Below are 24013 nucleotides of genomic sequence, written 5' to 3'. Positions count from 1 at the left end.
GTGTGTGTATCAATACAATGGAATACTACTCAGCCATAAAAAATAACAAAATTCAGTCAGATGAAGAAAGTAACTGTATGCTATCTCACATCGGAGGAATCTAAAAATACTAGCAAACTAGTGAATATAACTAAAAAGAAGAAAACTCACATATATAGAGAGAGAACAAACTAGTGGTTGCCAGAGGGAGCAGGAGCAATATACAGGCAGGGGAGTGGGAGGTACAAACTGTTGGGTATAGATGTACCAACATCTATACCCAAAGATGTAAGGCTCAAAGATGTACTGCACAAAAGGGGAATACACCCGATATTTGGTAATAACTGCAAAAGCAAAGTAACCTTTGAAAACCGTATACAAATAAAAAGTTTAAAACAATGTTTTGCCCTTCTCAAAAAATAAAAACAAAAAATTAAGAACACAGGATCACCAGATGACCTAGTAATTCCAGCTGATGTGCACCCAAGAGAAGTAAAAGCAGGGCTGGGGGCTCCTGCAGCAAGAAGGATGACAACTTTTTCCTTTAAGCATCTTCACCCGTGCTTTCACTGATTACAATGCACGTGTCTATCTTTGCAACTAAGATTTAAAAAAGAAAAACGAAGTCACACACGCTGGGAGAAAATACAACAGTGACCAGGACTGCCCTCCCTGCAAGGCCAGGGTCCTCGAGGCCTGGGTTTGGGCCTGAACTGCACACGAGCATCCAGTGCTGGAAACCAGCTTTGTAACGGGATGACCGCTCACCCATCAGGGTGCCTGCCCGGCCACTCTGCCCTTTGTTTGTAGGAGAACAGCCCAGTTACCCGCCTTGGGGAACCCAGAAGAGAAAGGTACGTAATGAATAAGTTGCACTTACCAGGGACTTTAAATAAACAAGTGGCACCTGTCCGCCGCGATCTTTGGGGTTCCGCCCAGGCACCGCCTCCAACCAGAGCAGGGACCGGGAGACCCAGGGCTGCACTTGCAGGGAGTTGAGGGCGTGCGGACCCAGCTGGTTGCCCTCGGGGGAGCCCAGACCCTTCCCACCCGCATCCTCCCATCCCCCAGGGGCCGGAAGCCCGGAAAAGCCTGACGGGAGGCCCAGCTCACCCCTGGCACTGACCATAGCTTCGGCCACTCACTCAGAAGTCTTTTCTGAAATACCTGCCCTGGACCGCCCCGGCTCAGCCCTGGGGGAGCAGCGGAGCCAGGGGAGCGCCCAGGGGAGTGTGAAGGGACATAAGAGGGACGGGAAATTTCCGAGGAAGGTCCTAGAGCCCACGGAAACAGAAGGCGGTGGACCAAGGAGGAGGCGGAAGAAGGGGCTGGCGCCTGGGTTCTGAGGTGTCATTAAAGCGTCGGGTGGGCCTTGGGGTGTGGAGGTGGGTGGTCACCTACAATGCGCCTAGACGTGCATGCCAATGACGAGACTAGGGGAGCAGCAGGATGGCAATCCGGCACTGGACTGGCATCCCGAAACACCAGAGGGACCGCGGAGGAGGTTCGGGGAAAAGACCACTCAAGGAGGGCAGCGGAGACCCAGCGCTAAGAGGAACGCGTGGACCGCCCAAAGCGCACGCGCATAGCAGACAAGCCGCGCGCCGCCGCAGGCCCCGCCTCCAGGAAGCACGCTGATTGGCGCCGCCGTTAAGGGGGCGGGGCCGGAGGCCGCGGTCCGGGCGGGGCCTCCGCGGCGCCTGCGCAGCACGGGGCCCCGCGCGCGGGCGGGTGGGCGGAGCGGGCCCCCCGAGCGGGGGCTGGCGAGCGCGGGGAGGGGGCCGAGAGGGCGGCAAAGCCGGCGCGCGCCCGGCTGGGGGCGGAGGGTGGGGGCCTGCGGGCCGGAACAGCCGCGGCAAGTGGCGGCGGCAGCGGCGGAGGCAGCTAAGGCGGCGGCGAGCGGGGGTCCGGGCGGCAGCGGCGGCGCCGGCGGCGGGCCGAGGACCCGGGCGCGATGGAGCGGAAGAGGTGGGAGTGCCCGGCGCTCCCGCAGGGCTGGGAGAGGGAAGAAGTGCCCAGAAGGTCGGGGCTGTCGGCCGGCCACAGGGATGTCTTTTACTATAGGTGAATGAACGTGCCGGCCGGGCAGGGCCCCAACGGGCGCCTCCCAGTGGCCTCTGCGGCGGCCTGGGCTCCCGGACCGGGGCCGCGGCCTGGGCCCCGCGCGTGCGTTGTGCGTGCGTGCGTGCGTGCGTGCCGGCGTGCGGCGGGCGCTTTGCCCATTGCGCGTGCGTGCCCGGCTGGGCCGAGCCCGGTGCGCGTGCGTGCCCGGCGAGGCCCTGTCTCAGTGCGCTTGCGCTTCCCACGCGGCCGCATGGCCCTGGAACCGGTCCCGGGCGCGCGGAGGCTTTTGTTCGGCTGCCGCAGCGAAGCGGCCGGCTGGGCAAGGGGCACCCCGGCTCGAGCCAGAGGCCGCTGGGAGGCGGGGGTGGGGGCTGGGGTGTCCCTTTGATCCGCGTGGGGCTCTCCCGGGCCAGGCGCAGCCTGGGCGGATGGGGAGCCAGGGTTTCCGGAAGCAGTATTGGTTCTGGGGAACTAGGGAAGGCTGCCTAGGGATGCAGGTTCCTGGCTCCTTACCAGGGCTACTGGGCTCCAGAGCTGCGTGTCTTTTAAGGTCCGCCCTTCTGTCCTTCGGACCGTGGGTAGTGGCCCTTGTAGTCCCCAGACCGGGGACGCGGTCTTTGTGAACCCCCCCATACCCAAACTGGAGGGAGACCTGCCCTTGGGCTGGGTGAGGTAGCACGGACCCACACCTCTGTGACACAATAAGAGGCTGGAACCCCAGCCTCAGACCGTCAACCACCTGCGGTTTGCTTTTCTGTTCCTTTTTTTTTTCTGATTGGTGAAGATGCTTTGTTTCTGAGCCGGCTTTGATGGCTCCCTCCCCTTTGCTTCAGGACCCTGGCGAAAGGGAGGCAGGCAGGCAGGACACCTGCCACGTGTTGAATGCCTGCCAGGTGGTGAGGTGTGTGCAGCAGGTCCAGGGCCTTTGCTAGCCGCCTTTTGGGAGGAGTGAGGGAAGTGAGCAGGAAAGGGATGGCAGTTCGCCCAGGACAAGCTCAGGTTCTCACGTCGGAAAAGCGCTGGTAGCCCTCCAGTGTACACTGTGATTGGCTGTAGTCTGGAAAGGTCAAGCAGGAGATAGTGGGGTTACAATCAGCATCTCTTAAGGGCCTGTATGTATATTCCCCTTCATTGTATCTGACTGCATGGCTGGCTCTTTAGAAAACTTTTTTTTTTTTTTTTTTTAGAAAACTTGAATCCTAGTTCTGTCCTCCTAGGTGCCTGAAGTGGCCTCTGGCTAAGAACCACGTGCCCTCATTTAATTCCAAGCACACTTGTGTACTTACTTCTTCCTTTTAGATCCAAAGACTGAGGCAGGTCTCTGTGCCTTTAATCCATTGTTAATTTAGTAGATGCCTCTGTAGCAACTGCTGACCATTCAGCTGGGAACAAGAACTGGGTCTCCTCTCCTGGGTGACAGCTGGTGCCCCAGTCATCAAGTGCCCCATTGCTTTCATAGTTACAGGTGGTGACATATGCAGAGATGCAGGGGTCTGTGAGGGGTGAATGACAGGGTGCCTAGCTGAGCTGGGGGTGGGTCAGCGAGGGTTTGTCTGAATAGGTGGTCTAGAGCTGAGCCGGGCCTTGGAGCCAGGAGGAGTGTCCAGGCGGTGGGAGGAGCCTGTGAGGAGGCTCAGGAGCTGAACCATGGCCAGAGTGGCTGAAAGGCCCCGTACTGCCATCATCTGAGGTCTCGTCCCCACCTGCTCCCTACCTGGGAGCCTCTCAGGGCCTCTGACAGTGGCACCCCACGCCAAGGCCCTGGTCCTGAGCACTGGGATCTGGTGGTAGGGAAAGCCTCCAGAGTGGGACTGGATAGCTCCCATGAGAGGTGAGGGCCTGAGACAGAATGGGGGTGTGGGGTCCAGTGCCTCTCCCAGGCCTCTGGTCTGGGTGACCTGCCTGGTCTCAGGAAGTGGGAGGTCCGGGGGCTGTGATAGGAAACCCTCAGTGTTCTCTGGGATATGGGTCCTTGGCCCTCTCAGCCCCCGATGTGGAGCCAGGTGCCGGGGCAGGAGCATGTGGATTTCCCTGGTACTCTTCTTGCTGAGGGAAGGCAGCTGTCTGGACTGTTGAGTCGGACATAGCTGCCCTTGGATCCTAGCCCGGCCCCTGGGCACATGGAACCGTGGTGTCCTGGTCCACAGAGTGGTGGGGAGACAGTGTTCTTTGCAGGAGAAGTGGTGTCACCTCACATACTTGGGGAGGGATTATACACACACACCCGCCTCCAGCTTGGCAACTGGGCCCTGAGGACTGGGAGATGAGGATGAAGCAGCTGACTCCAGCTGTGGCTGTCATTTACAGTCCAGGCAGGAAGTTGAGGACTTGGCAGTTAGCGTCACTCTTTAGGGTGAGTGGAACACAGAGGACTTTTTGGAGCCCATTTTAAAGGTGGGAATACACTTAGGAAAGTAGGTGGTGCTCAGCAGGTCGACCCCCTTCCCTGAACAGCAGGCTCGGCTTGGCGGGAACCAGCTGTGTCTTGCTCTTAAGACCTCACAAGACCTTAAAAGCTCCCTTATAGGCCTGGGGTTGCTGCCCACTCCTTACCCCTCCCACAGCCCTGTGTCCATGCTGGGCACTGGCTCCCACCCCCACAATACCCCAGTGCTTCAGGGGGCCCTCCATCTGGCTTCTGGCTGTCCATCTGCTCCCCGGGGTGGCCCTTGTTCTGTAGAAAGGCCACTCTTGTTCTGTATGTCAGGTTTTACCAAATCTAGATTTTTGTTTCATTGGATAAAACACCTTGGACATCTTTATGTCCCAATACAAGTCTGCAAAAACTGTTTTTAAAAAGGATATATAGTTCATGTTTTGCACAATTCAGTTTTTAAAAGTGTCCAGCTCAGCAGTTTTTAGGACATTCACACACATGGTGCAGCCATCACCACTATAGTTCTGGAATGTTCTTGTCACCCAGAAGAGACCCACATCCATTAGCTCTCCAGCTGCTGGCAGCCCCCACCTACTTGGCCTCACTTTCACTATTGTGAGAGCTTTACTGAGGTAGGAGCCATCTGTACTGTCACCTGTGTAAAGCATACAGGTCACACAGTGCACCTGTCACCATGGTCAGAGTTAGACCCTTCTGTTATTCCAAAAACAGCCCTAGACCTCAACTACCTCTGACCCATACCCCTGCTCCCCAGCCCTAGATCTGAAGCCTGGGTTTCTGTTTCCCTGGCCTTGTGTGAGCAGGACAGCAGTGGGTGGGGGCGAGGGCTTGTCGAGGTCCTGCCTCTGCCCATGAAGCTGGAGTCAGGACGTGAACTCTGTTCACGTCAGCCAGCACAGGGAGTAAGGGAAAAGTGGATCTTCCAGAAGAGTCCCCGGCAGCCTTGGAACTCTGGGGTGGGAGGTGTGGAGGGGAGAGCTGGCATTGCCCAGCTGATAGTCAGCATGGGTTCCATGCTGCCCGCTTTTGTCGCTGATCTGCAGTACTCAGGGACACCTGGAGGGGGCAGGTGTGCGCTGGCATGAGCTCAGACTAAAGGCCTTCAGGGGAGGTCTACAAAATGCAGCCCTCATCAGCCTCAGATGGAGAGAGGCAGGGACAGAGAGCAACAAGATGTTCTGGATGGGTGCCAGGCCTGCTGGAGGCTTCATGTGTACAACTCACTAGTTCTTGGGATTTTCGTGGCTGAGTGAGGTTCCCTGGTCGAGGGACATCCAGGACATTTCCCTTGGCCAGTGTAAGTCAGCTTCCGTGAGTGACGAGGCATCTGTTTTTGTGGACGTGTGTCGTGGTTCCTCTTGGATACTTAGAGGTGGACTTGCTCTGTAACCATTAGAGGAACTGCTGGATTGTTTCTCAAAGTGGCCACACCCGTCTTTGTCCCCAGTGACCAGTCCTTACTGCTGGTGCAGGGTCCCATGCTGGTCACCTGCGGTGTGAGCTCTGAGAGGCCAGGCGAGGCGAGGCCTGGCCCCGTCCATGGGCTGTGCAGGTTGCAGAGCCTCATAGCCAGGGCTCAGGCTTCCTAACACATGGTCTGCTTCCGGAATGTTCCAAAAATGTCAGCCAGGCTCCCAGGGCTGGCCCCATCCTGCCATAGGCGGGGGCGTTTGTCCCTGCTCTTGGCCTTGGCATCTGCTGTGCTGGGGGAGTGGGTACCTGGCCTCCGCTGACCCTCTATGTCCGCAGCCCAAGCGGGAAGAAGTTCCGAAGCAAGCCTCAGCTGGCACGCTACCTGGGCGGCTCCATGGACTTGAGCACCTTTGACTTCCGCACGGGCAAGATGCTAATGAGCAAGGTGAACAAGGGCCGGCAGCGGGTGCGCTACGACTCCCCAAGCCAGGTCAAGGTGAGCCCGTGGGAGCTGCTGCTGGGGGCGGGAGGGAGGGACTCACCCCCCCCCCACCATCCCCCACCCCCCATCCTGGAGTTAGATGCCTGGCTGCTCCTTGGGGGAGACTCGGCGGCTATGGAAAAGCAGAAGGAAGATCGGGACCTGCCCGTCACCTGCCCAGGAGAGGCCCAGCTGCGGTCTGTGCTTGGGCACCTGGCGCCTGTAGTGTCTACAAGTCTCCAATAAACAAGTGTTCAGGGACTTTGTCCCCTGCCCTGATTGCAGGACAGAGGTGGCTAAGGGCACCTGGCCCATGCTCTGCAGAGGACGGGGCCACGAGGCAGGAGGGGGCAGGTGTGTGTCCACAGCCCCTGGCCAAGCTCACCGAGGGCAGCACATCAGCCCAGGCCTGGGCATAGCACTGCCTCTGGTCCAGGGGTGCTGGGGTGTGCTGGGGACCCTGAAGCCCTGGAGCACAGCTTCCTCACTGACAGGGATGCACTCTGAGGACCTGCCCCATCCCGTCTCCACAGGGCAAGCCTGACCTGAACACGGCCCTCCCGGTCAGGCAAACAGCATCCATCTTTAAGCAGCCAGTGACCAAGATCACCAACCACCCCAGCAACAAGGTGAAGAGCGACCCCCAGAAGGCTGTGGAGCAGCCCCGGCAGGTGAGCCCACACACACACCTTGATTGCTTGCGGTGGCAGGCCTGGCTCTGGGTCAGGTGGGCTCTGGAGTTCAGTCCACTCTTCAGAGCCCAGTTGGTGGGCCCAGGGCCCCCAGCACTGTGATCAGGAGCCGTCATCCTGGAGTGCAGTCCCATGGGAAGCAGTCTCCCCACCCCCCCCACCCACACACACAAGGGGCCGCCTGGGCCGCCACTATCACGAGCAGGTCAATGATGTTTCACATATGCAGTGTTGTGAACTGTTTTCCAAAAACCAAGACTTACCACGTTTTCACATGTGTTTACAAACACCCAGTAGATAGCTGGGTGTGGGGGTACTGGCCCGGGTCGGGAGGCCATGGCTGGCACAGGGGGGACACTTGGGAGACCCGCAGGGCAGGGATCCCACTATGGGCTGTGCCCTCGGTGCCATGTGGGCTGCAGCTGTCCGGTTAACAGGTCAGAAACCTCTGTGTTCCCACTCTCCCATTTAGGTCTTTACCCCTTAGACACCCTTCCCGGGTCTCAAGGTAAAGCCTGAGGGTGCAAGCTCACTGTATGCCCAGGGCCTGAGGCCCGGGCTCAGCTCAGGTGGAGACTGGGCCTCCTGACCCCCAACCCCGGGGTGAAGGGACCACAGACCATCCAGCAGCAAGTCAGATGTCTGGGGTGTTTATCCTGCTGGAAACGGGGTTGGGGTTTCTCTGCCCTGGGGTGCAAACAGCCCCATCAAGTGTGGGGTTAGAGGTCAGGCTGAGACCCCAGCCCAGCCCCCGTGTTGCCTGCTGTGGGGGCGAGTGGCCTGGGAATCCCCTCGCCTGATATGTGTCTGGTGGCAGCTTTTCTGGGAGAAGAAGCTGAGCGGCCTGAATGCCTTTGACATCGCAGAGGAGCTGGTGAAGACCATGGACCTCCCCAAGGGTCTGCAAGGTGACCTGCCACAGGGGGAGCAAGGGGACAGAGGAGGGACAAGGCTCTGGGTCCCCCAGCCTGGGGCCAGCCAGGGTGCACTTGACCCTCGGGACGGGACAGTCACTGGTCCTGAGAAGCCTTGGGGGTCTGGTTTCCCTGCTGTCGCTGCGAGGGCAGCTCGTGCTCCTGTGTCACCACGGGCTGCCCACCCGCAGAGAGAGGTTCAGGACGAACCTGTAGAAGGGCTGAGGGGACAAGGCTGGTGACCGTCCCCCATGCCCAGCAGGAGTGGGTCCTGGCTGCACAGACGAGACACTGCTGTCGGCCATCGCCAGCGCCCTGCACACCAGCACCACGCCCATCACTGGGCAGCTCTCAGCTGCTGTGGAGAAGAACCCTGGGGTGTGGCTCAACACGGCCCAGCCGCTCTGCAAGGCCTTTATGGTGACTGATGAGGACATCAGGTAGTTGCCCCTTGCTCCTCCCTCCCCACAGGCTATGTGCTCCAGAGAGGCCAGGTCTCTTGGCCATGCAGCAGCTTCTCTGTGCTGGGCTCTGAGCCCCTCAAGGGGCTCTGGGTGGGGGGTGCACAGAAGACTGCAAGGCAGAGCAGCCACACCTGGAGTGCTGGGGGTTGGCGAGAGGGGAGCCCCATGAGAGGTGAGGACCCCTGCTTAGACCACACACACACAGGCCTCACATGGAGGGAATGGGCAGGAGGTGACAGAAGTGATAGGTCAAGACAACTGTGTAAGAGTCTGGGCGACGTTTAAAGCACCACTTGGAGAAATAGAGTCAGCAAGGTGGGGACCACGTGGGACTGTGGCCTTGGTCCTGCCTGCAGGGGGCACTCTTGGCCATCAGTGTGGGGGCACCAAGGATGGGTTGGTGATGGTAGGAAGTCTCGTCCACATAGAGGGGGCAGGCGTGGAGGAGGCAGGGAGGGCCCAGGGGTCGTGGGCCCAGGTTGACAGTGGCCCTCTTGGCAGAGCTGGTTTGGGGAGGGGCAGCAGCAAACGCAGGTGGGACAGCGTGGGGCTGGGGTCTGTCTGAGACTGGGAAACCCTGGCCACTGGGTCCCTGTGTCCCCAGGAAGCAGGAAGAGCTGGTGCAGCAAGTCCGCAAGCGGCTGGAGGAGGCGCTGATGGCCGACATGCTGGCTCACGTGGAGGAGCTGGCCCGGGACGGTGAGGCACCATTGGACAGGGCGGGCGCTGACGACGAGGAGGACGAAGACGAGGAGGAGGAGGAGCCCGACCAGGACCCAGAGATGGAGCACGTCTAGAGCAGGTGCCACCAGGCCTGGCCTTTTGTGCCTGCGGCAGCAGCTCTGGGCTGGCCAGGCACTCACGCCACCCAATCTATTTCTGCAGGGGCCCCGCCTGCCAGCCCGCCCACATGGGGCCACCTCAGACTCGGCCCTCACCCTGCCCTGGTGTGCCCCCTCCCCTGGGCCGCAGGAGCTTGGCTGAAGGACAGCCCCTCGCCTGACGGACCCCCCACATCTGCTTCTCTGAAGGGCCCAGCCCGTCCACAGGAGGCCCCCTGCTCAGGTGGTTGCTCCATGCTGCACTCAGGCCAGCCTGGTCCCCACGGCCACTGCCCTGAGCTCCTCACACAGGACAACTGCCACCAGGCTGCCTGCGAGGCTCCCCAGGACTGGAGAAATGTGTGTGGAACAGTCTCGCCTCTGACTTGTGCCCTTGAGGGGTGATGTCCCAGGCTACATGTCAGCGCTCCCAGAAGCAGTACAGGATGGCTCCCCAGGCCCACCAGCCGGGCGCAGCGCACCCACAATAAACTCACGGTCCCCCAGGGGCCAAACGTCTCCGTTGCTGCGAACCTTGTGTTGGCCACACACGGACGGGAACTCGGGCCTCGGCACCTGAAGATCTCGCTGTCTCCGACTTGGCCTAGCCTGATGGTCAGCACCATGGACGGAGAACTAACTGCTCACAGCCAGACTCAGGCCAGGCTCCAGGGTAGCGCCACCCTTGGGCCTGGGTCTCACCAGGTGCATTTCCTGCTGGCCTGGGCAGCGGCCTCCACAGAACAAGGCGAGCAGAGTCGCATTGCCCCAGTCCCAGCAGCCCAAGGGCCTGGGCGAAGGGAGACCCTGCTGCCTGAGTGGATCCCGGCCAGCACCCTCGCTGCAGCCCATCCATCAGCCTGGAGGCTTGAGCCATGGCCAGTGTGGCCTGTGAATGCCAGACCTGTCCCATGCCTGCCGCACCTGCAGCCATGACTGTCAGGAGAGGCCCGGGTCACTGCCTCGTTTGTGCGGACTCCCTGGGCTGTGGTGGCCTGCTGGCGGGGTGGTAGTGGCCTTGGGACCCTCCAGGGGCCGGGTCACACTGCCGGCTCCCTCTTGAGGACACCAGCCCGGGAGGCTGGCTGACCCCGTCCTCCCAAGTTCAGTCAAAGCACAAAGCCTTGAGGACTGGGCACTGCCCCGTGCAGGCTGCAGTACCACTGCCCAGGTAGCCACAGGCCCCAGGAAAGCCCCTCCGCTGCAACCCTGAGGGGAGGAGCTAGGAGGCTGCGGGAGGCTTCTGTGGGTGGCATCGAATAAAGCGTGTCAGGCAAGTATGGCTAGGGCTTTGTGTCAGTCCAAATCCGGGGGTTTTGTGTCCGTGTGCTGGGAGCCTCCCTCAAATTCATCGTCTCCCGGGGCCAGAAAGTGAGAATGATGCTGGGTGGCTTCCCTGTGGCCCTTAGCGGGGTCTCCTGAGGATCAGGCCCCAGCAGTGTGAGCGAGAGCGCTGGTCCCACCCACCCCACTCCAGCAGCCCCTCCACCCCTGGTGGAGTGGTCATGGCTGGCTTTTCTCCTGATCCAAAGCCAGGCTCAGGAGCCGGGAGAACCCTGGCTCCTCCACTGCCCAGCCACCTAGCCTGGACCCTCAGAGCTTCTGTCTGAATCCACAACTGGTCAGGGCTTTGGTGGCCTGGGCCCTCCTCACTCCTACTCTGTGGCTCTTATAGGCATGGGCAGGGCCGGTCCCACCAGAGACTCCAGGGGAGCACTGGCTCCTGCCTTTTTCAGCTCCTAGAGGTGCCGCATCCCCAGTTTGTGGCCCCTCCCTCCCTCCATCCTCACAGCAGGGCAGCATCTCCTGCCTCCTCTTATAAGGACCTTGTGTTGACACGGACCCCCCAGGGAATCCAGGGTCATCCCCATCTCAGGGGCATTAGCTTAATCCCTCCTGCGAAGTTTTCTCTACCCTGTGAGGTGATGTGTCCACAGGCCCCAGGGTGACTCTGGGGGACGTTACCCTGAAGATAAGTTTCCTGTTCAGTGGAGGCAGCTCCTACCTGGCCATGTGGCCAGGCCCCTGCAACCTCAGCTTCCCCCAGCTCACTGTAGCCTCTTGGGCCTTGTCGCTGCTGTCCCTTCAGGGGATAAAGAGTTGTTACAGAAGCCCTGGAACCTATCATTTCAGGATCCCCCAGGTTCATGGGCCGGGGGTGATGGGACAGTGATGCCTGGCAACAGGGACTTTCTGGTCAGAGGAAGCAGCGGGACTCCCACCAGTCACATGTGGCCATGGATATAGAAATCAGTGACAACTTAGGCACTGCATTCCTCAGCTGCCCTGACCACATGGGGCTGGGGGCCATGACTGGACAGAGTAACAGAGAACATCACACTGTCCAGAACAAGGATGCTGATCCTCGGTGGGGTTGGAGGGATCAGGGGATGACACCCACTGTATAAGATCAGGTGAGGCTTCTCAAAAAGTGACTGCCAGGGCTTTCCTGATCGCTCGTGGTAAAGAATTCCTCTGCCAATGCGTGAGACATGGGTTTGATCCCTGATCCAGGAAGATGCCACATGTCCCAGCAACTAAGCTCCTGTGTCAGAACTGATGCTGGCGTGTTCTGGAGCCCATGCTCCGCTCTGCAACTAGAGAAAAGCCTTTGTAGCAATGAAAAGCCACCATGGCCATAAATAATTTTTTTTTAAAAATGATGGCCAAAGTGTCTATCCACTGGTGAATACAAAAATCCAGCTCCTCCAGACACAGGAGCATCACTTGGCCACAAAAAGCAGAGAAGCCCTGACACTTGCTACCATGGGTGTGGATGGGCCCTGAGAACATGCTGGTCAGTGAGAAGCCAGACTTAACCACGCCATGATGTTAATTTTAGGGGTCAACTTGACCAGGCTGAGGGGCACCCAGATAGCTGGTTCCCTAAATCGGTGAGCAGGACCTTGTGTGGAAATGGATCTTTGCAGACGTCACTATTAAGATGAGGTCACATAGTAGAGTGACCCTGAACCCAATGCCTGGTGCCCTTATAAAAAATCAGGACATAGCTACACAGGGAGATGAACACCTTGCGATTCAGCGGTGGAGGCTGGACAGATGGTGCCACAGAAAACTACTCCAGGGAGTAGAGGAGAGGTGACTCCAGGCATAAAGTGGGTAGGGCCAGGAATGCCACTCCATACCCCACAGCGGCCCCCCATTCCCTGAGGATGTTGTTGGTTAGTTGTTCAGTCATGTTCAACTCTTTGCGACCCCATAGACTGTAGCCCCCCAGGATGCTCTGTCCATGCAATTTCCCAGGCAAAAATAATGGGGTGAAAAAAAAATAATGGGGTGGGTTGCTATCTCCTCCAGGAGATCTTCCCCACCCACAGATAGAACCCACATCTCCTGCATTGGCAGGTGGGATTCTTTACCTCTGAGCCATCAAGAAAGACCCAGCCACAAATGTCCACAGTGCCAAGGGGAGTACCCTGCCCAGGGGTCCAGGACTGCCATTTCATCTGTAGCTTCCCCCAACCCCCATCCACCTTTCTGTCCATCCCTCCCTTCGTCTTATTTCTGGTATATTTCGAAGGAGACACCACCCCCTGCCCCTAAATACTTCAGCATGAAAATCACTAAAGAGATTGGTGGTTTGCAGTTCTAAAAGGACTTTTATTTTTTATTAAAAGGACTTTTAAATCACATCACCACAGGGCCATCGTGAACAAATCCACATGTACATACAACAGGTCATTGTTCAGGTGTCTCCAACTGCATGTTGAAATCAAGGCCCCAGAGTCCCCGTTCCCCCTTCTCTCTCCATTCTTGTCCATTTCTTGCCTGACAGCCTTCTTTTAAAATCATAGTCTGCTTCTGATGATCGGTTCCCCTCACACCCTGATCAGTGGCCTCGATTAAACCCCTCAGATGATCATCCAGCCCCACATAACTCACCTTCCTAGCGCAGCACCTGTTTCTTCATTTACTTACTCCCTTTTTTTGCTGGAGTGCATCCTGCAGTATATTAAGCTAATCTGTGACGATCTGCCGGCCTGAAACATCTTGATTTCTCCTCGCTCTTGATATGGACCTTGGGGTCAGCCATCACTTCTCCTAGGAAGCTCGGCTTTCTTCCTGATCCTTTGGAATGTGACCTGAAAGCCCTTAGTGGTCCCAGGACACCTAAGTCCCTGAACAAGTTGTGGGGTCCTAGCTGTTTGGAGGCTCTGGCTCCACTATCCCATTATTTCCTGGACAACTTCCATCCATTTTCCTTTCCTTTATTTTCTCTTCCCCCACCTTTTGTCTCTTTGGTTGACTTTCTGGGAGAGTTCCTGCTGATGTTGAACTCCTGCTACTGTGCTGTTAACTCTCACCAGTCCGAGCTTGTCTGGAGAACACGTGTGTGCATGCATGACCACCCACAGGGGTGCACCCAGGACAAGACACTCTGGCCTGTTCCCCATCTGTTACCAGTAAGGGCTGGACACCACTCTTTGCCCCAGCTCAAACACTGTCTCCTCCATTCCTGGCCTCTCCTCTCCCCACCCAAGCCCCTTTCTCAGCATCCAACATGCCACCCTGGGTGGGGTTCCAGGAAGGGGAAAGGATGAGCAGGCACCAAGGCCCCTCCCCACACCGTGCCCCCAGGGGGACTTGAGGCTGGCCAGGTGGGTCAGGGCAGGTCCCCCTGTGCTCTGAACACCAGCTACAGCCAGCAGAACTTTGGGTGAGGAGACAGGACAAAGCCTGTGGCTGGAACAGAGGGGGCATGGGAGGGAGTGCCAGGGTCACACACTGAATGCTTCCTGGGAGCCCAGCAGTTCTGTAGCTCCAGTGCCTGCCTCCAGGAGCCCAGTCCTAGTGGGGAGGGGACACACATAAGTCAGGATGAAGTAATCAATACTTGAGAGCATTCAAACACAGAAAAGGAAAAAAGTTCCTCTCAGATCCTGAGAGAGAAACTGGGTGGAATGCAGCCTGGGGTCGGGAAAGGCATGAGGAGGAGGCAAGGAGTTGAGGGCTTCAAGGGCAGGGGGCACCTGCCAGGAGAGACAAGAGTCCACGAAGAGAAGAGACTAGGTGAAGGACTATCTAGTCATGGGAGCAGCTATGGCTGAGGGACTCCACAGAATTCGGGGCAGGAACCCAAGCCCGGTGAGGATGGCAGCAGACCCAAGGGAGAGACCAGTGTTGGGCAAAGGGGCAGGCCGTCCCCTCTCGCACCCAAAGAGCACATGCAACTGTCCTGAGGTTCCGCGGCATCCAGCCAGGGACTGGGGCCAAGGTCCCCTTGGCGATTCGGCGGGCCAATCCTCCTTCCAGCCCATCTATTTACCTGTAAAGGGAAACCGGAAGGCTCTTTCGCCCCAAAGGCAAAAAGAAGGCCCCGAAGGGCCGCTGGAGGCCACTAGGACAGGATGGCTTTAGGCGTGGGCACACGGGGCCGCTCTCGGGAATTTTACCCAGCGACGCTCACGTCCGAGGGCTCTGGCCTGTGGAAACCAGCCCAAGCCCGGAAACACCACCACTTAGGGGATGTGGGTGCCCGTGACCTCCCGGGGGTGCCCAGAGGCCAGGTGTGCACGGGGACCGCGGAGAGGAAGGGGACTTGAGTACAGAGCCCGGCAGGGGCGCTAGGGGTCTCGGAGTGGGGAGCCCGGGACTCCGGCGCAGAGGCGAGGTTGGGGCCGGACGCCCTCGCGCACCCTGCGCCCGGGCCGCCGCGGGCACCTACCTGCGGCCGCGGCCGCACGTGCCAGGGCGCCCGGCCCGCCCGAGCGCCCGCGGCAGCGGTGTCCACGCCACGTGACCGCCCCGCCCGCCCCGCGCGTGCGCCCTGCCCGGCGCCCCATTGTTGGCGGTGGCCGCGTCACGGGGGCGGGGCCGGGGCGGGGCGGCCGGCGGCCCGAGGGAGGCGGCGGGAGGGCGGAGGGAAGGAGCGTCCGCGCCGCCGCCGCCGCGCCGCCGCCGCCGACTAGCCGCCGCCGCCGAGAAGCAAGCAGAGCCGCGCCGCGCCGCCGCCGCCCGCGCCCGAGCAGCCCCGCCGCCGCCCCGCCCCGCTGCTGGATGCCGGCGGCCGGCGGCCGAGCTCCCAGAGGCGGAGGGCGGCGGCGCGGGCGGCGGCGGCGGCGGGGGCGGCCGGCGGCCGGGAGGCGGGAGCGCGGGCCCGAGCGCTAGCGCCGCCATGCCTAGCTCCACCGGACAGCCCGACGGCGGCGGGGGCGCGCGCGGCAGCGGACCCGGGGCGCCGGTCTGTGGGGACCCTAGCCCGGGTCCCCCGCCGCCGCCGCCGCCCCCGCCCGAGGGCGCCGATGAGGCCGCGCCCGACGACGCGGCCGCCGCGCTGCGCCTGGCCTTGGACCAGCTCTCGGGTCTGGGGCTGGGGGGCGCGGGCGACCAGGACGAGGAGGGGGCGACCGCGGGCGGCGGAGACGGAGCGGGTGCAGCGACTGGGGGCGCAGACGGCGGGGCCGCGGCGGAGCCGGCGCCCCCCGACGGGCCTGAGACGGGGGCGCCCGGGGTGGCCGTGGCCCCCGGCCCGCTGCCGCTGCTGGAGCCGGACGTGAGCCCCCCGCCGCCGCCTCGGCCGTCGCCGCCCGACGTGTTCGCAGGCTTCGCGCCCCACCCCGCGGCGCTGGGCCCCCCGACGCTGCTGGCCGAGCAGATGAGCGTGATCGGCAGCCGCAAGAAGAGCGTGAACATGACCGAGTGCGTGCCCGTGCCCAGCTCCGAGCACGTCGCCGAGATCGTGGGTCGCCAGGGTGAGTGGCCGCCGTCGGGGGCGCCGCCCCAGGGGTTCCTGCGCGACTCGCCCCCAGAGGGGCCGCCCAGCCCAGCCCACGGCTGGACACCAGACCCCGGCCACGCCCCGCGTGGGCTCGGGCCTCGGTGGCCGCCTGTGCGCCTTTGTCCTGCCGCTGGCCGCGGGAGAAAGTTGGGCGCGGCCCGCGCTCCTCCCCTCGGCGCTCCGGCCCGGCTGCCGCCTTTGTCTGGGCGCCTCCAGCCTGGAGAGCGCCCTGCGTACAGCTCACTGCCTGGGCCCTGGGCTCCCGGAGGTTCCATCCCAGGGATAAGGAGGTTGGGCCGGGCAGTGCCCTCTCCACACCCAGAAATGGCCCGGGGCGGTTCGCTCGCGTGTGAAGGGGGCTAGGGGCCAGGGCATTCTGGCAGGGTCAGGAGAGAGATTTGGTGGCACAAAGAGGGTACACCTTAAGACTTGCCAGCCTGGGCACCCTGCTGGGGTGAGGGGGAGCAGGACAGGGTGAGCGAATATCCCTCCCGCTGTCAGCCCCGTCAGGGATCTAGGGTGTGCACAAGGACCCCCTGTGAAAGCCACTTGGGGGGATCCAGCCCGACAGCCCTTCTCTGGCCAGGGTGTGGGGGTCCCGAAGCGGCATTGTCGGAGGTCTTTGCAGCCGCCCCATTGTTCTCTTTGTTAGAGAGCCAGGCTGGGTGACATCAGGCCGGCGGCCGCTCATTGGCCCTGGAGCTGCGGGGCGGGCGGGCCGGAGGTGGTGGGCAGTGCCCGGCCCAGCACACACCCACCCACCCTGTTAGCTGCTTGCCCACCAGCCTCAACTTTCTCTTGCCCACACCTCTGGGCTCCGGCCTCTCTGTTGGTCAGCCAGGTTCTAGAACTTGGGGTGGGGCCTGGGCGGAGCTTGAGATGGGGCTGGGGGACCCTGCCTCTGGGACCTCGGTCACGGGAGCTAGAGAAAGGTGTGGGGGGCTTGAATTGCAAGATGACCTGTCACCCTAACTGCCACGGGCAGAGGACCACAGGGATACCTCAACACCACCCTCTACTAGTTCCAGGTGGGTGGGGCCTTGGGGCCAGCAAGCCTGCTGCCTCGGCCACAGGTACATTCAGTCATTCATTTGTCCATCCTTCATGTGGACACAAGGAGGGCCAGGTGTGGTGCTAGGTCGGGGGACTGCCATAAGGGGGTCCTTGGCTATGGGCAAGCACCAAGAGACCCCAATTGAACACTTCCCCTCCCTGCCTTGTCCCCTCCCAGCGCTGTCCCCTCCCTGCCCTGTCCCCGGTAACCGCACTGGGACCTGGAAGAAGACAGCTGCCCCACACCAAATGTTCAGAAGCCCGTTGGGGGCAGATGTGGAGACTGAGGCCGGGGATGCCACCCAAGGTCACTAGGCTGGTGGATGGTGGAGCATGAGGGCAAGCCCCCTGTGGATGCACGTGGCAGCACCTGGGGGTGTGGGCAGTAGGCAGAGGGCCCCAAGCCCTGGTCTCGTCTGAGCCATCTGGTGGCTGAGTCGTCAGGCTCCGCCTTGTCTCTTACTTGTGCCTCTGGTACCCGTTTACCAGGTGTCCGCCTGGGTTCCCACTGATGGCAGGCAGCAAGGCAGGGACCCCCAGAGCTCTCCCCACATCTAGGGTGGTTCCTCTCTGTGACGGGGGTTGGGGGAGAGCACCTCAATGGAGGTTTTTGTGAAAATTCTCAAGCAAGATGCTGGTTCTCCACCCAGTCCCAGCCGGCACACAGTTGCCGTCCCATAATTAGTCGGGTGCAGGGCCTCAGGGGGTGGAGCACATGTGCCAGGACAGGTCAGCAGCTTCAGCAGCCCTTGCTCCCCACTCTTGAAGTATCTGTGGCTCCCATCTTCCCTCACCAGTCCTCAGGCACAGCCTGGAAGACACACTATGCCCTTCTTCCAGTCACAGTCCCCCACCCCTCCCCATCTACCCTGTGGGTCCCTGAACATGGAGCCTGTCCCTTTTTCCTGCTCTGCTGGCCCAAGTGCAGGGGTCGTGGCCTGCCCTGAACTTACTCTTCTGTCTGACCCCTGGTCTAAGGCCACCCCTTCCCTGGAGTTCATGGAGGGGGTGTGCATCTGTCCAGCCTCCTCTGGCAACCAGAGCCACAAACCTGGGCTCTCCCTTTCCCGGACAACCCCATGTTGCTCCGTGAGCCTCAGTCTCCTCCCCACTAGGTCTATGCAACTTCTGGGCAAGGGGTAGGGACCATGACCCCTGTGGTGCTCCCTGGTCCCTGAGGCTGAGAGGCCTGAGGGACTGAGAGGACCACTGAGTGGGGGCCTCAGCCTGCCCCACGGTATCCCCTAGAGAGGACCTGTCACCTCCAGGCCAGGAGGGTAAAGCGGCTGAGGTGGAAGTGCAGCCATAGCCAGCTGGTAGGGCCGGAATTTGCACTCTAGTCTCTCAGACTCTTTTTGCACTGCGGGGGAGAAAAGGTGAGCTGGGAGAGAACTGGCTCCAGGGTTGGGTGTGTCAGGAGCTGACCCCTTTCCACAAACAAGAAAGTGGAAACTCAGAAGGACCAGTTTGGGGGGTGTCACCCCAGCCCGTAAGTGGGCAGGGCTGGCACACATCTGCTACCATTGACCTTGGCCCTGTTCCTTCCGAGACCCGCCCCCGTCCACCCCAGTGCCCTCCTGCCTGGCTCCCCTTGCCAGAGTTTGCAGTGTGGCCATGACTGGGGTGTTGGGGTTGGGTCTTCAGCACCAAGCCTGGCCTGCAGCACACTAGGTCACGGTCAGGAACAAGTGACCTGCCAGCCACCTAGTGTCCCCTTCATTGTCCCTCAGTGAGAGGGACCTCTGCTTGGTATTCTCTGCCTGTGTGTGGCCCCATCCCTGTGGGATGATCCTAGGGTGATGGGGGGCCATGCCTTGAAATTCTTATCTACCCATCCAGAGTGGGGAGTATAGGAAGAGAGCCAGGCCCAGGTTGGGGGTCGTAGCCTTCCCTGCTTGCACAATGGCTCCCTATTTCACATGGGAGCCAGCTTTGTCCCCAGACATCCGACTGTGACTCAGCCTTGCTCTGGGACAGCACCCCACTGGGTTGTCCCAGCACCCGCCTGCTTGTGGAACGCTGTCCCCACTGTCCCGTTAGCCAGGAGCGCTCCCCCAGCACGCAGCCTTCTTCCCAGGGTGGTGCCCTTGGCTCCCCCACGTGACCTTGAGGTTCCCTGGATAAGTGTGGTCTATGGTCACCTGCATGAGCTCCCTTGGGGCCTGGTTCCTTGAATGCCTAGTGCACTCAGTGCAGGGGTGGCCTGGATCCTGGTCCAGGCTCATGTGAGCAGCAGGAAGCAGGACTGCCTGCAACTAGGCTGCCTGTGGGGACCCGAGTCCCTGCCTCTCTGAGGGCAGGTCCGGCAGCTATGGGGCCCGCTGGGGCCGGGGGAAGTCACCCGCCCTCCCCGGTTCTCTGAGTTGGAATCCTGGTAGGGGCAGGGCCCAGGAATCTGCATTTCTGCTGTACCCACCAATTGGCAGTAGCCCCCAGGGTCACTCCTGGAGCCCCAGTTTCCTGTCTTGTGCAGTTCCATGCCCCCAAGCTCTGCCACCTCTAGGGGTCTTAGTGGTGGGGGGGGCAGTGACTATCACAGCTGAAGTGGGGGTGGTGAGCAGGGTTCTGTTTGGCCACTGAGGGCTCCACCCGAGGCTGCTCTCAGGTCAGGGCAGGATGGGGTCCCGTGAACAGAAAGCTGCAGGGTTCCACCCGCTTTGAGGCTCCCCCATGAGGGCAGGTTCCAGTCCCTGGCCCATCAGATCCTGCCCCAAACCTGTGAGTCTGGGTCTGTTTCTGCTCTCTTTTGACAGATGAGGAAATTGAGGCATGGAACGGTCCCTCAGATGCCCAGAGTATCCCCAGTGCACCAGCCTTACATCACAGTCCCCCAGTCTCAGAGAGTTCAGAAAGTTAGACATAAGGTCTGAGAAGTGTGTACTGGGGCCTGGTCCAGTATAGTCAGGGTGGGCTTCCCTGGAGGAAGGCATGCCAGGCTCTGATGTCATGCAAAGAAGGAAGAGGATATGAAAGTAAAGTTGCAGATGGGAAAGGTTAGGTGCGAGGGGACTGCAGGAGAGGCCCTTCCCAGCAGCCAAGTAGGGAGGAGACCAGGGCAGGCATGGACGCAGCCACAGGTCGGGGGGGCCTTTGGAGTTGCCAGAAAGGCCGGGCAGCCACCAAGGGGAGGACCCCGGGTGGGCATGGAGGAAATGGCCAGGGACCAAGAGGTGAGGCTGAGAGATGGCAGACCCCTGCTCACCTGCCCTGCTTTTATTCAGCTATGGGTGAGGGGCACCTGCCTGGGACCCAGGCTCCATCACTCTGACTTCATCAGCACAGAAGGCTTGCTGGCTAACTTTGTATCTTTTCTTGTTGAGAACTTAGCCACACTGTTAACTCCACTCAGAGCCGCCTGCCTGCCACAGGGAAACAGTATTCCTGTGTCCTCCTGGCTTCCCAGTGCTTAGAGGGTGGGGGGACTCCCAGTCTCCTGGGCCCCAGTTCAAAATGTCTCAGAAGGCCCTGGGGTGGGGGTGGGGTGTCAGGGGCCTGGTGAAACCACACCTGGCATTTAGGTTTCTCATGTGTAGCTTCCCCTTAGCCCTGGGAGGGCTGCCAGATGCTGGGTGAGGTGCCAAGTCAAGGACCCTGCATGACTGACCCTCTCCTCAACAGATGTCCCGGCCCTTTTCTGCAGGGTCAACTCTCAGACTGCGGCCCAGGGTCACCTGGGCAGCAGTGATGAACCCCCAAGGCATGTCCCCAGCTTCCCCTCAGTGTCTGGGACCACTGGGGGGCCTGTGGAGGTGTTTTGACCTGGGGCACAGGATCTGCTGTTGGGGGAGGGTCATGTGATGAGAAGTTCCCACCGCCCAGGCCTCGGGTTCCCCTCCAGGCAGTCTGGGAGTTGGTGTCAAAGAGTCTGCGTTAGTGTCCTCTGTCCGGTACAGTGGACCAAATGGCTTGAAACTAGAACTGAATGCTCACAGTTCTGCAGGGTGGGAATCTGAAATCGGGGTGTTGGCAGGGGACATGCTCCTTCCAGAGGTTCCAGTGGAGGGTCTTCTCCAGCCTCCGGGCTTCCAGTGGTGCTCACGAGCTTTGGCGTCCTGGGGCTTGTGGCCACCTCCCTCCAGCCCTGGGCTCCGTCTTCACATGACTGTAATCTCAGGGACACTCTGTGTCCCTCCCTCCATCCTTGGGCCTCAGTGTCCCCTCTGGTCCTACAAACCCCTGCTGCATAGCAGGGGGATTGTCAAAAAGGCAAAGAGAGGCCCTGTTGTAGGTTGAAAGGTGTCCCCCCAAATCCATGTCCACCTGGAATGTCAGAATGTGACCTTACCGGGCAAGAGTCTTGGCAGATGTAGTTAGAATGTGGTCATGATGGGTTGGGGTGGCCCTGAATCCAGTGACCAGTGTCTCTATAGAGGAGGAAGGACATGTAGAGTGGCAGTCTGATGTTACAGCTGGAAGGTGGGGGCACCCACCCAGGTCACCAGCTGTCCCATGCAGCTGCGGCCCTGGAGGGGCTGTCCTGAGGAGGGGTCCCCGCCCTCACCATGTCTCCCCCTCCCCCACCCCAGGGTGCAAGATAAAGGCTCTGCGAGCCAAGACGAATACGTACATCAAGACTCCGGTGCGAGGGGAGGAGCCGGTCTTTATCGTGACCGGCCGCAAGGAGGACGTGGAGATGGCCAAGCGTGAGATCCTGTCGGCCGCCGAGCACTTCTCCGTGATCCGGGCCACGCGGAGCAAGGCGGGCGGGCTGCCGGGTACCGCACAGGGCCCACCCAACCTACCCGGACAGACCACGATTCAGGTGCGCGTGCCCTACCGCGTGGTGGGGCTGGTGGTGGGGCCCAAGGGCGCCACCATCAAGCGCATCCAGCAACGGACGCATACATACATCGTGACGCCTGGGCGCGACAAGGAGCCGGTGTTTGCCGTGACGGGCATGCCCGAGAACGTGGACCGGGCACGCGAGGAGATCGAGGCCCATATCACACTGCGCACGGGGGCCTTCACCGACGCCAGCCCTGACAGCGACTTCCACTCCAACGGCACAGATGTCTGCTTGGACCTGCTCGGGGCGGCCGCAGGCCTCTGGGCTAAAGCCCCCAACCCGGGCCGCCGGCCCCCAGCGCCCGCAGCCAGCCTCCGTGGGGACACTGCGCTGGGCGCTCCGGGAGGTCCTGAGTCCTTCTACGCGGCCAGCCGTGGGGGGCCGCCGGTGCCTGTGCAGGTACCGGACGCCGGCCCCGCCAGCCCCTACAGCACTTCTGGCAATGGGGGCTTCACCTTCGGCGGGGACGGTCCTGGGGCCCCCACAGGGCCACCCGCCCTCGAGGACTGCGACTTTGGCTTCGACTTCCTGGCGCTGGACCTGACCGTGCCCACCGCGGCCACCATCTGGGCGCCTTTCGAGCGGGCCACCCCGCTGCCGGCCTTCGGTGGCTGCTCAGCGGTCAATGGGGCCCCCGCCCCGCCAGCCCCGGGTGCCCGACGCAGCAGCGGGACCGGCACACCACGCCACTCGCCCACGCTGCCCGAGCCCGGTGGCCTGGGCCTGGAGCTCCCGCTGGCCCGCCGGCCTACACCAGACCCAGTGGGCGCCCTGCCCTGGCGGCCCCCACAGGGTTCCCTGACATCCTTCTCAAGCAGCGCCAGCTTCTCCACAGCCACCTCGCTGCCCAGCAGCTCCTCGGCCTCCTCGTGCTCGGCGCTGGACTCCAGCGCCCCCGAGAACGGTCGTAAGCCCCCAGCGGCCCCAGCGCCTGCGGCCCTGGCGCGGGAGTGCGTAGTGTGTGCTGAGGGTGAGGTGATGGCCGCGCTGGTGCCCTGCGGCCACAACCTCTTCTGCATGGACTGCGCCGTCCGCATCTGCGGCAAGAGCGAGCCGGAGTGCCCGGCCTGCCGCACACCCGCCACCCAGGCCATTCATATCTTTTCCTAGCTGGGCCCCTGGTGCGCCCGCGGTCCCACCCCCACCCCCGGGGCCATCAGTGGGCGCAGGGTGGGTGCACAGGGCCTGGAGGGGAGGAAGCGGGCGGGGCGGCGGCCAGTGTTTACAGACGAGCTTTAACTCTTCCGGTCCCAGGCGTGGAGACGACGCGGCCAAGCGGCACCTCAGTTCTTAACAAATGACAGTATTGAGTCGACAGGTTAAAATAAACCAGAGAGAAAAGGCCTGCTTGCCTGCTTGCACTTTTTATTTAAGACACTCCCTACCCCCTATCCCCCGCCCCAGCCCCCAGCCCAAGGTGATCTTTTTAAGAAGAAAAAACACGATTTTTACAACTCTGGGTTGTACTTCTTTTGTATGTAGCGGATATCAATTTGACAGTGTTTGTTTTCCCATGGTCTCAACCTCTGTAGCAACTTCCAGGAGGAGGATGGCTCCCTTTGGGGGGATCATATGGTTACCCTGTAGTATGTAAGCCGCGCGCAGGCCGGAGGGGGGTGGGGGGGAGGGGGCGAGGGGCGTCCGGAACTTTCTAACTTTTTTTTAATTATTAATCCCTTTCTGCTGTGGTTTCTTTTGACAGTTTTTAATTTTTGTTGTTGTTTTTTAAAAAAAAAAAACTTTTACTTTTTACCTCTTGTGTATATGTAGGGAATTTATAGGGAAATACGTACTTTATGGAATAAATTTTAAGACTAAAATATATTTTATTTTAAATAAAGTAACGGACCTTTAATCTTACACAGCTAAATTACTGATTATATATTTGCTGAGCTGACCTAAGGGTTCAGAAAATTGTATCAAGAGTTTTATTTTTTGACTTCAAAGCCTTCTTAATAAAGTCTTTTTACTACATGTGAGACCTTGGCCTGGTGTGGGGTGGGTGGGCATGGGGGAGGGATTGGGATAGGGGCTCAGTTCCAGCCCCACCCACCTAGTCTTCCAGGTCAAAGCGTTAGGGCTCAGGATATCCTGCTTCTAGGCTTTTCCACAAGCCAGGTGCTGTTGGCATCTTATTGGGGTTCTACAGAGAGGTGGTCCAGCCAGGTCTTCTTATTCTCAGGACCCCACATCCTAGGGGACAACCAAC

The 24013-nt window shown here is 60.6% G+C and overlaps 2 protein-coding genes and 1 long non-coding RNA gene across 5 annotated transcripts; 2 read left to right on the top strand and 1 right to left on the bottom strand.

Moving 5' to 3' along the window:
• The first annotated feature begins 1805 nt into the window (after positions 1-1805).
• On the top strand, positions 1806-10506 carry MBD3 (methyl-CpG binding domain protein 3). 3 transcript variants are annotated; one of them, XM_061423437.1, is made up of 7 exons: positions 1806-2043; positions 6191-6350; positions 6869-7006; positions 7845-7935; positions 8204-8381; positions 9010-9207; positions 9291-10506. In XM_061423437.1, exons 1-6 carry the CDS (start codon positions 1934-1936, stop codon positions 9200-9202), a joined length of 870 nt encoding a protein of 289 aa, XP_061279421.1. In that variant the 5' UTR covers positions 1806-1933; the 3' UTR covers positions 9203-9207; positions 9291-10506. The 3 variants fall into 3 exon arrangements, with proteins under 3 accessions (XP_061279421.1, XP_061279423.1, XP_061279422.1); XM_061423439.1 differs by having other exon boundaries at positions 1810-1947; XM_061423438.1 differs by lacking the exon at positions 1806-2043 and adding an exon at positions 2409-2944.
• Positions 9612-14989, bottom strand: LOC133251234 (uncharacterized). Its single transcript, XR_009737541.1, has 2 exons — positions 14913-14989; positions 9612-14513 (listed from the first exon to the last, which is right to left on the bottom strand). It is a non-coding gene; the product is annotated as an uncharacterized LOC133251234 (long non-coding RNA).
• Positions 14990-15067: 78 nt separating this feature from the next.
• Positions 15068-23783, top strand: MEX3D (mex-3 RNA binding family member D). The gene is made up of 2 exons (XM_061423425.1): positions 15068-15939; positions 21545-23783. The coding sequence occupies exons 1-2, from the start codon at positions 15363-15365 to the stop codon at positions 22912-22914; spliced, it is 1947 nt and encodes a 648-aa protein (XP_061279409.1). The 5' UTR covers positions 15068-15362; the 3' UTR covers positions 22915-23783.
• Positions 23784-24013: the final 230 nt, after the last annotated feature.

Source organism: Bos javanicus, chromosome 7, assembly GCF_032452875.1.
Source record: "Bos javanicus breed banteng chromosome 7, ARS-OSU_banteng_1.0, whole genome shotgun sequence".
In the NCBI taxonomy this organism is placed as follows: domain Eukaryota; kingdom Metazoa; phylum Chordata; class Mammalia; order Artiodactyla; family Bovidae; genus Bos; species Bos javanicus.
This window is presented reverse-complemented; position numbering and strand designations above follow the sequence as displayed.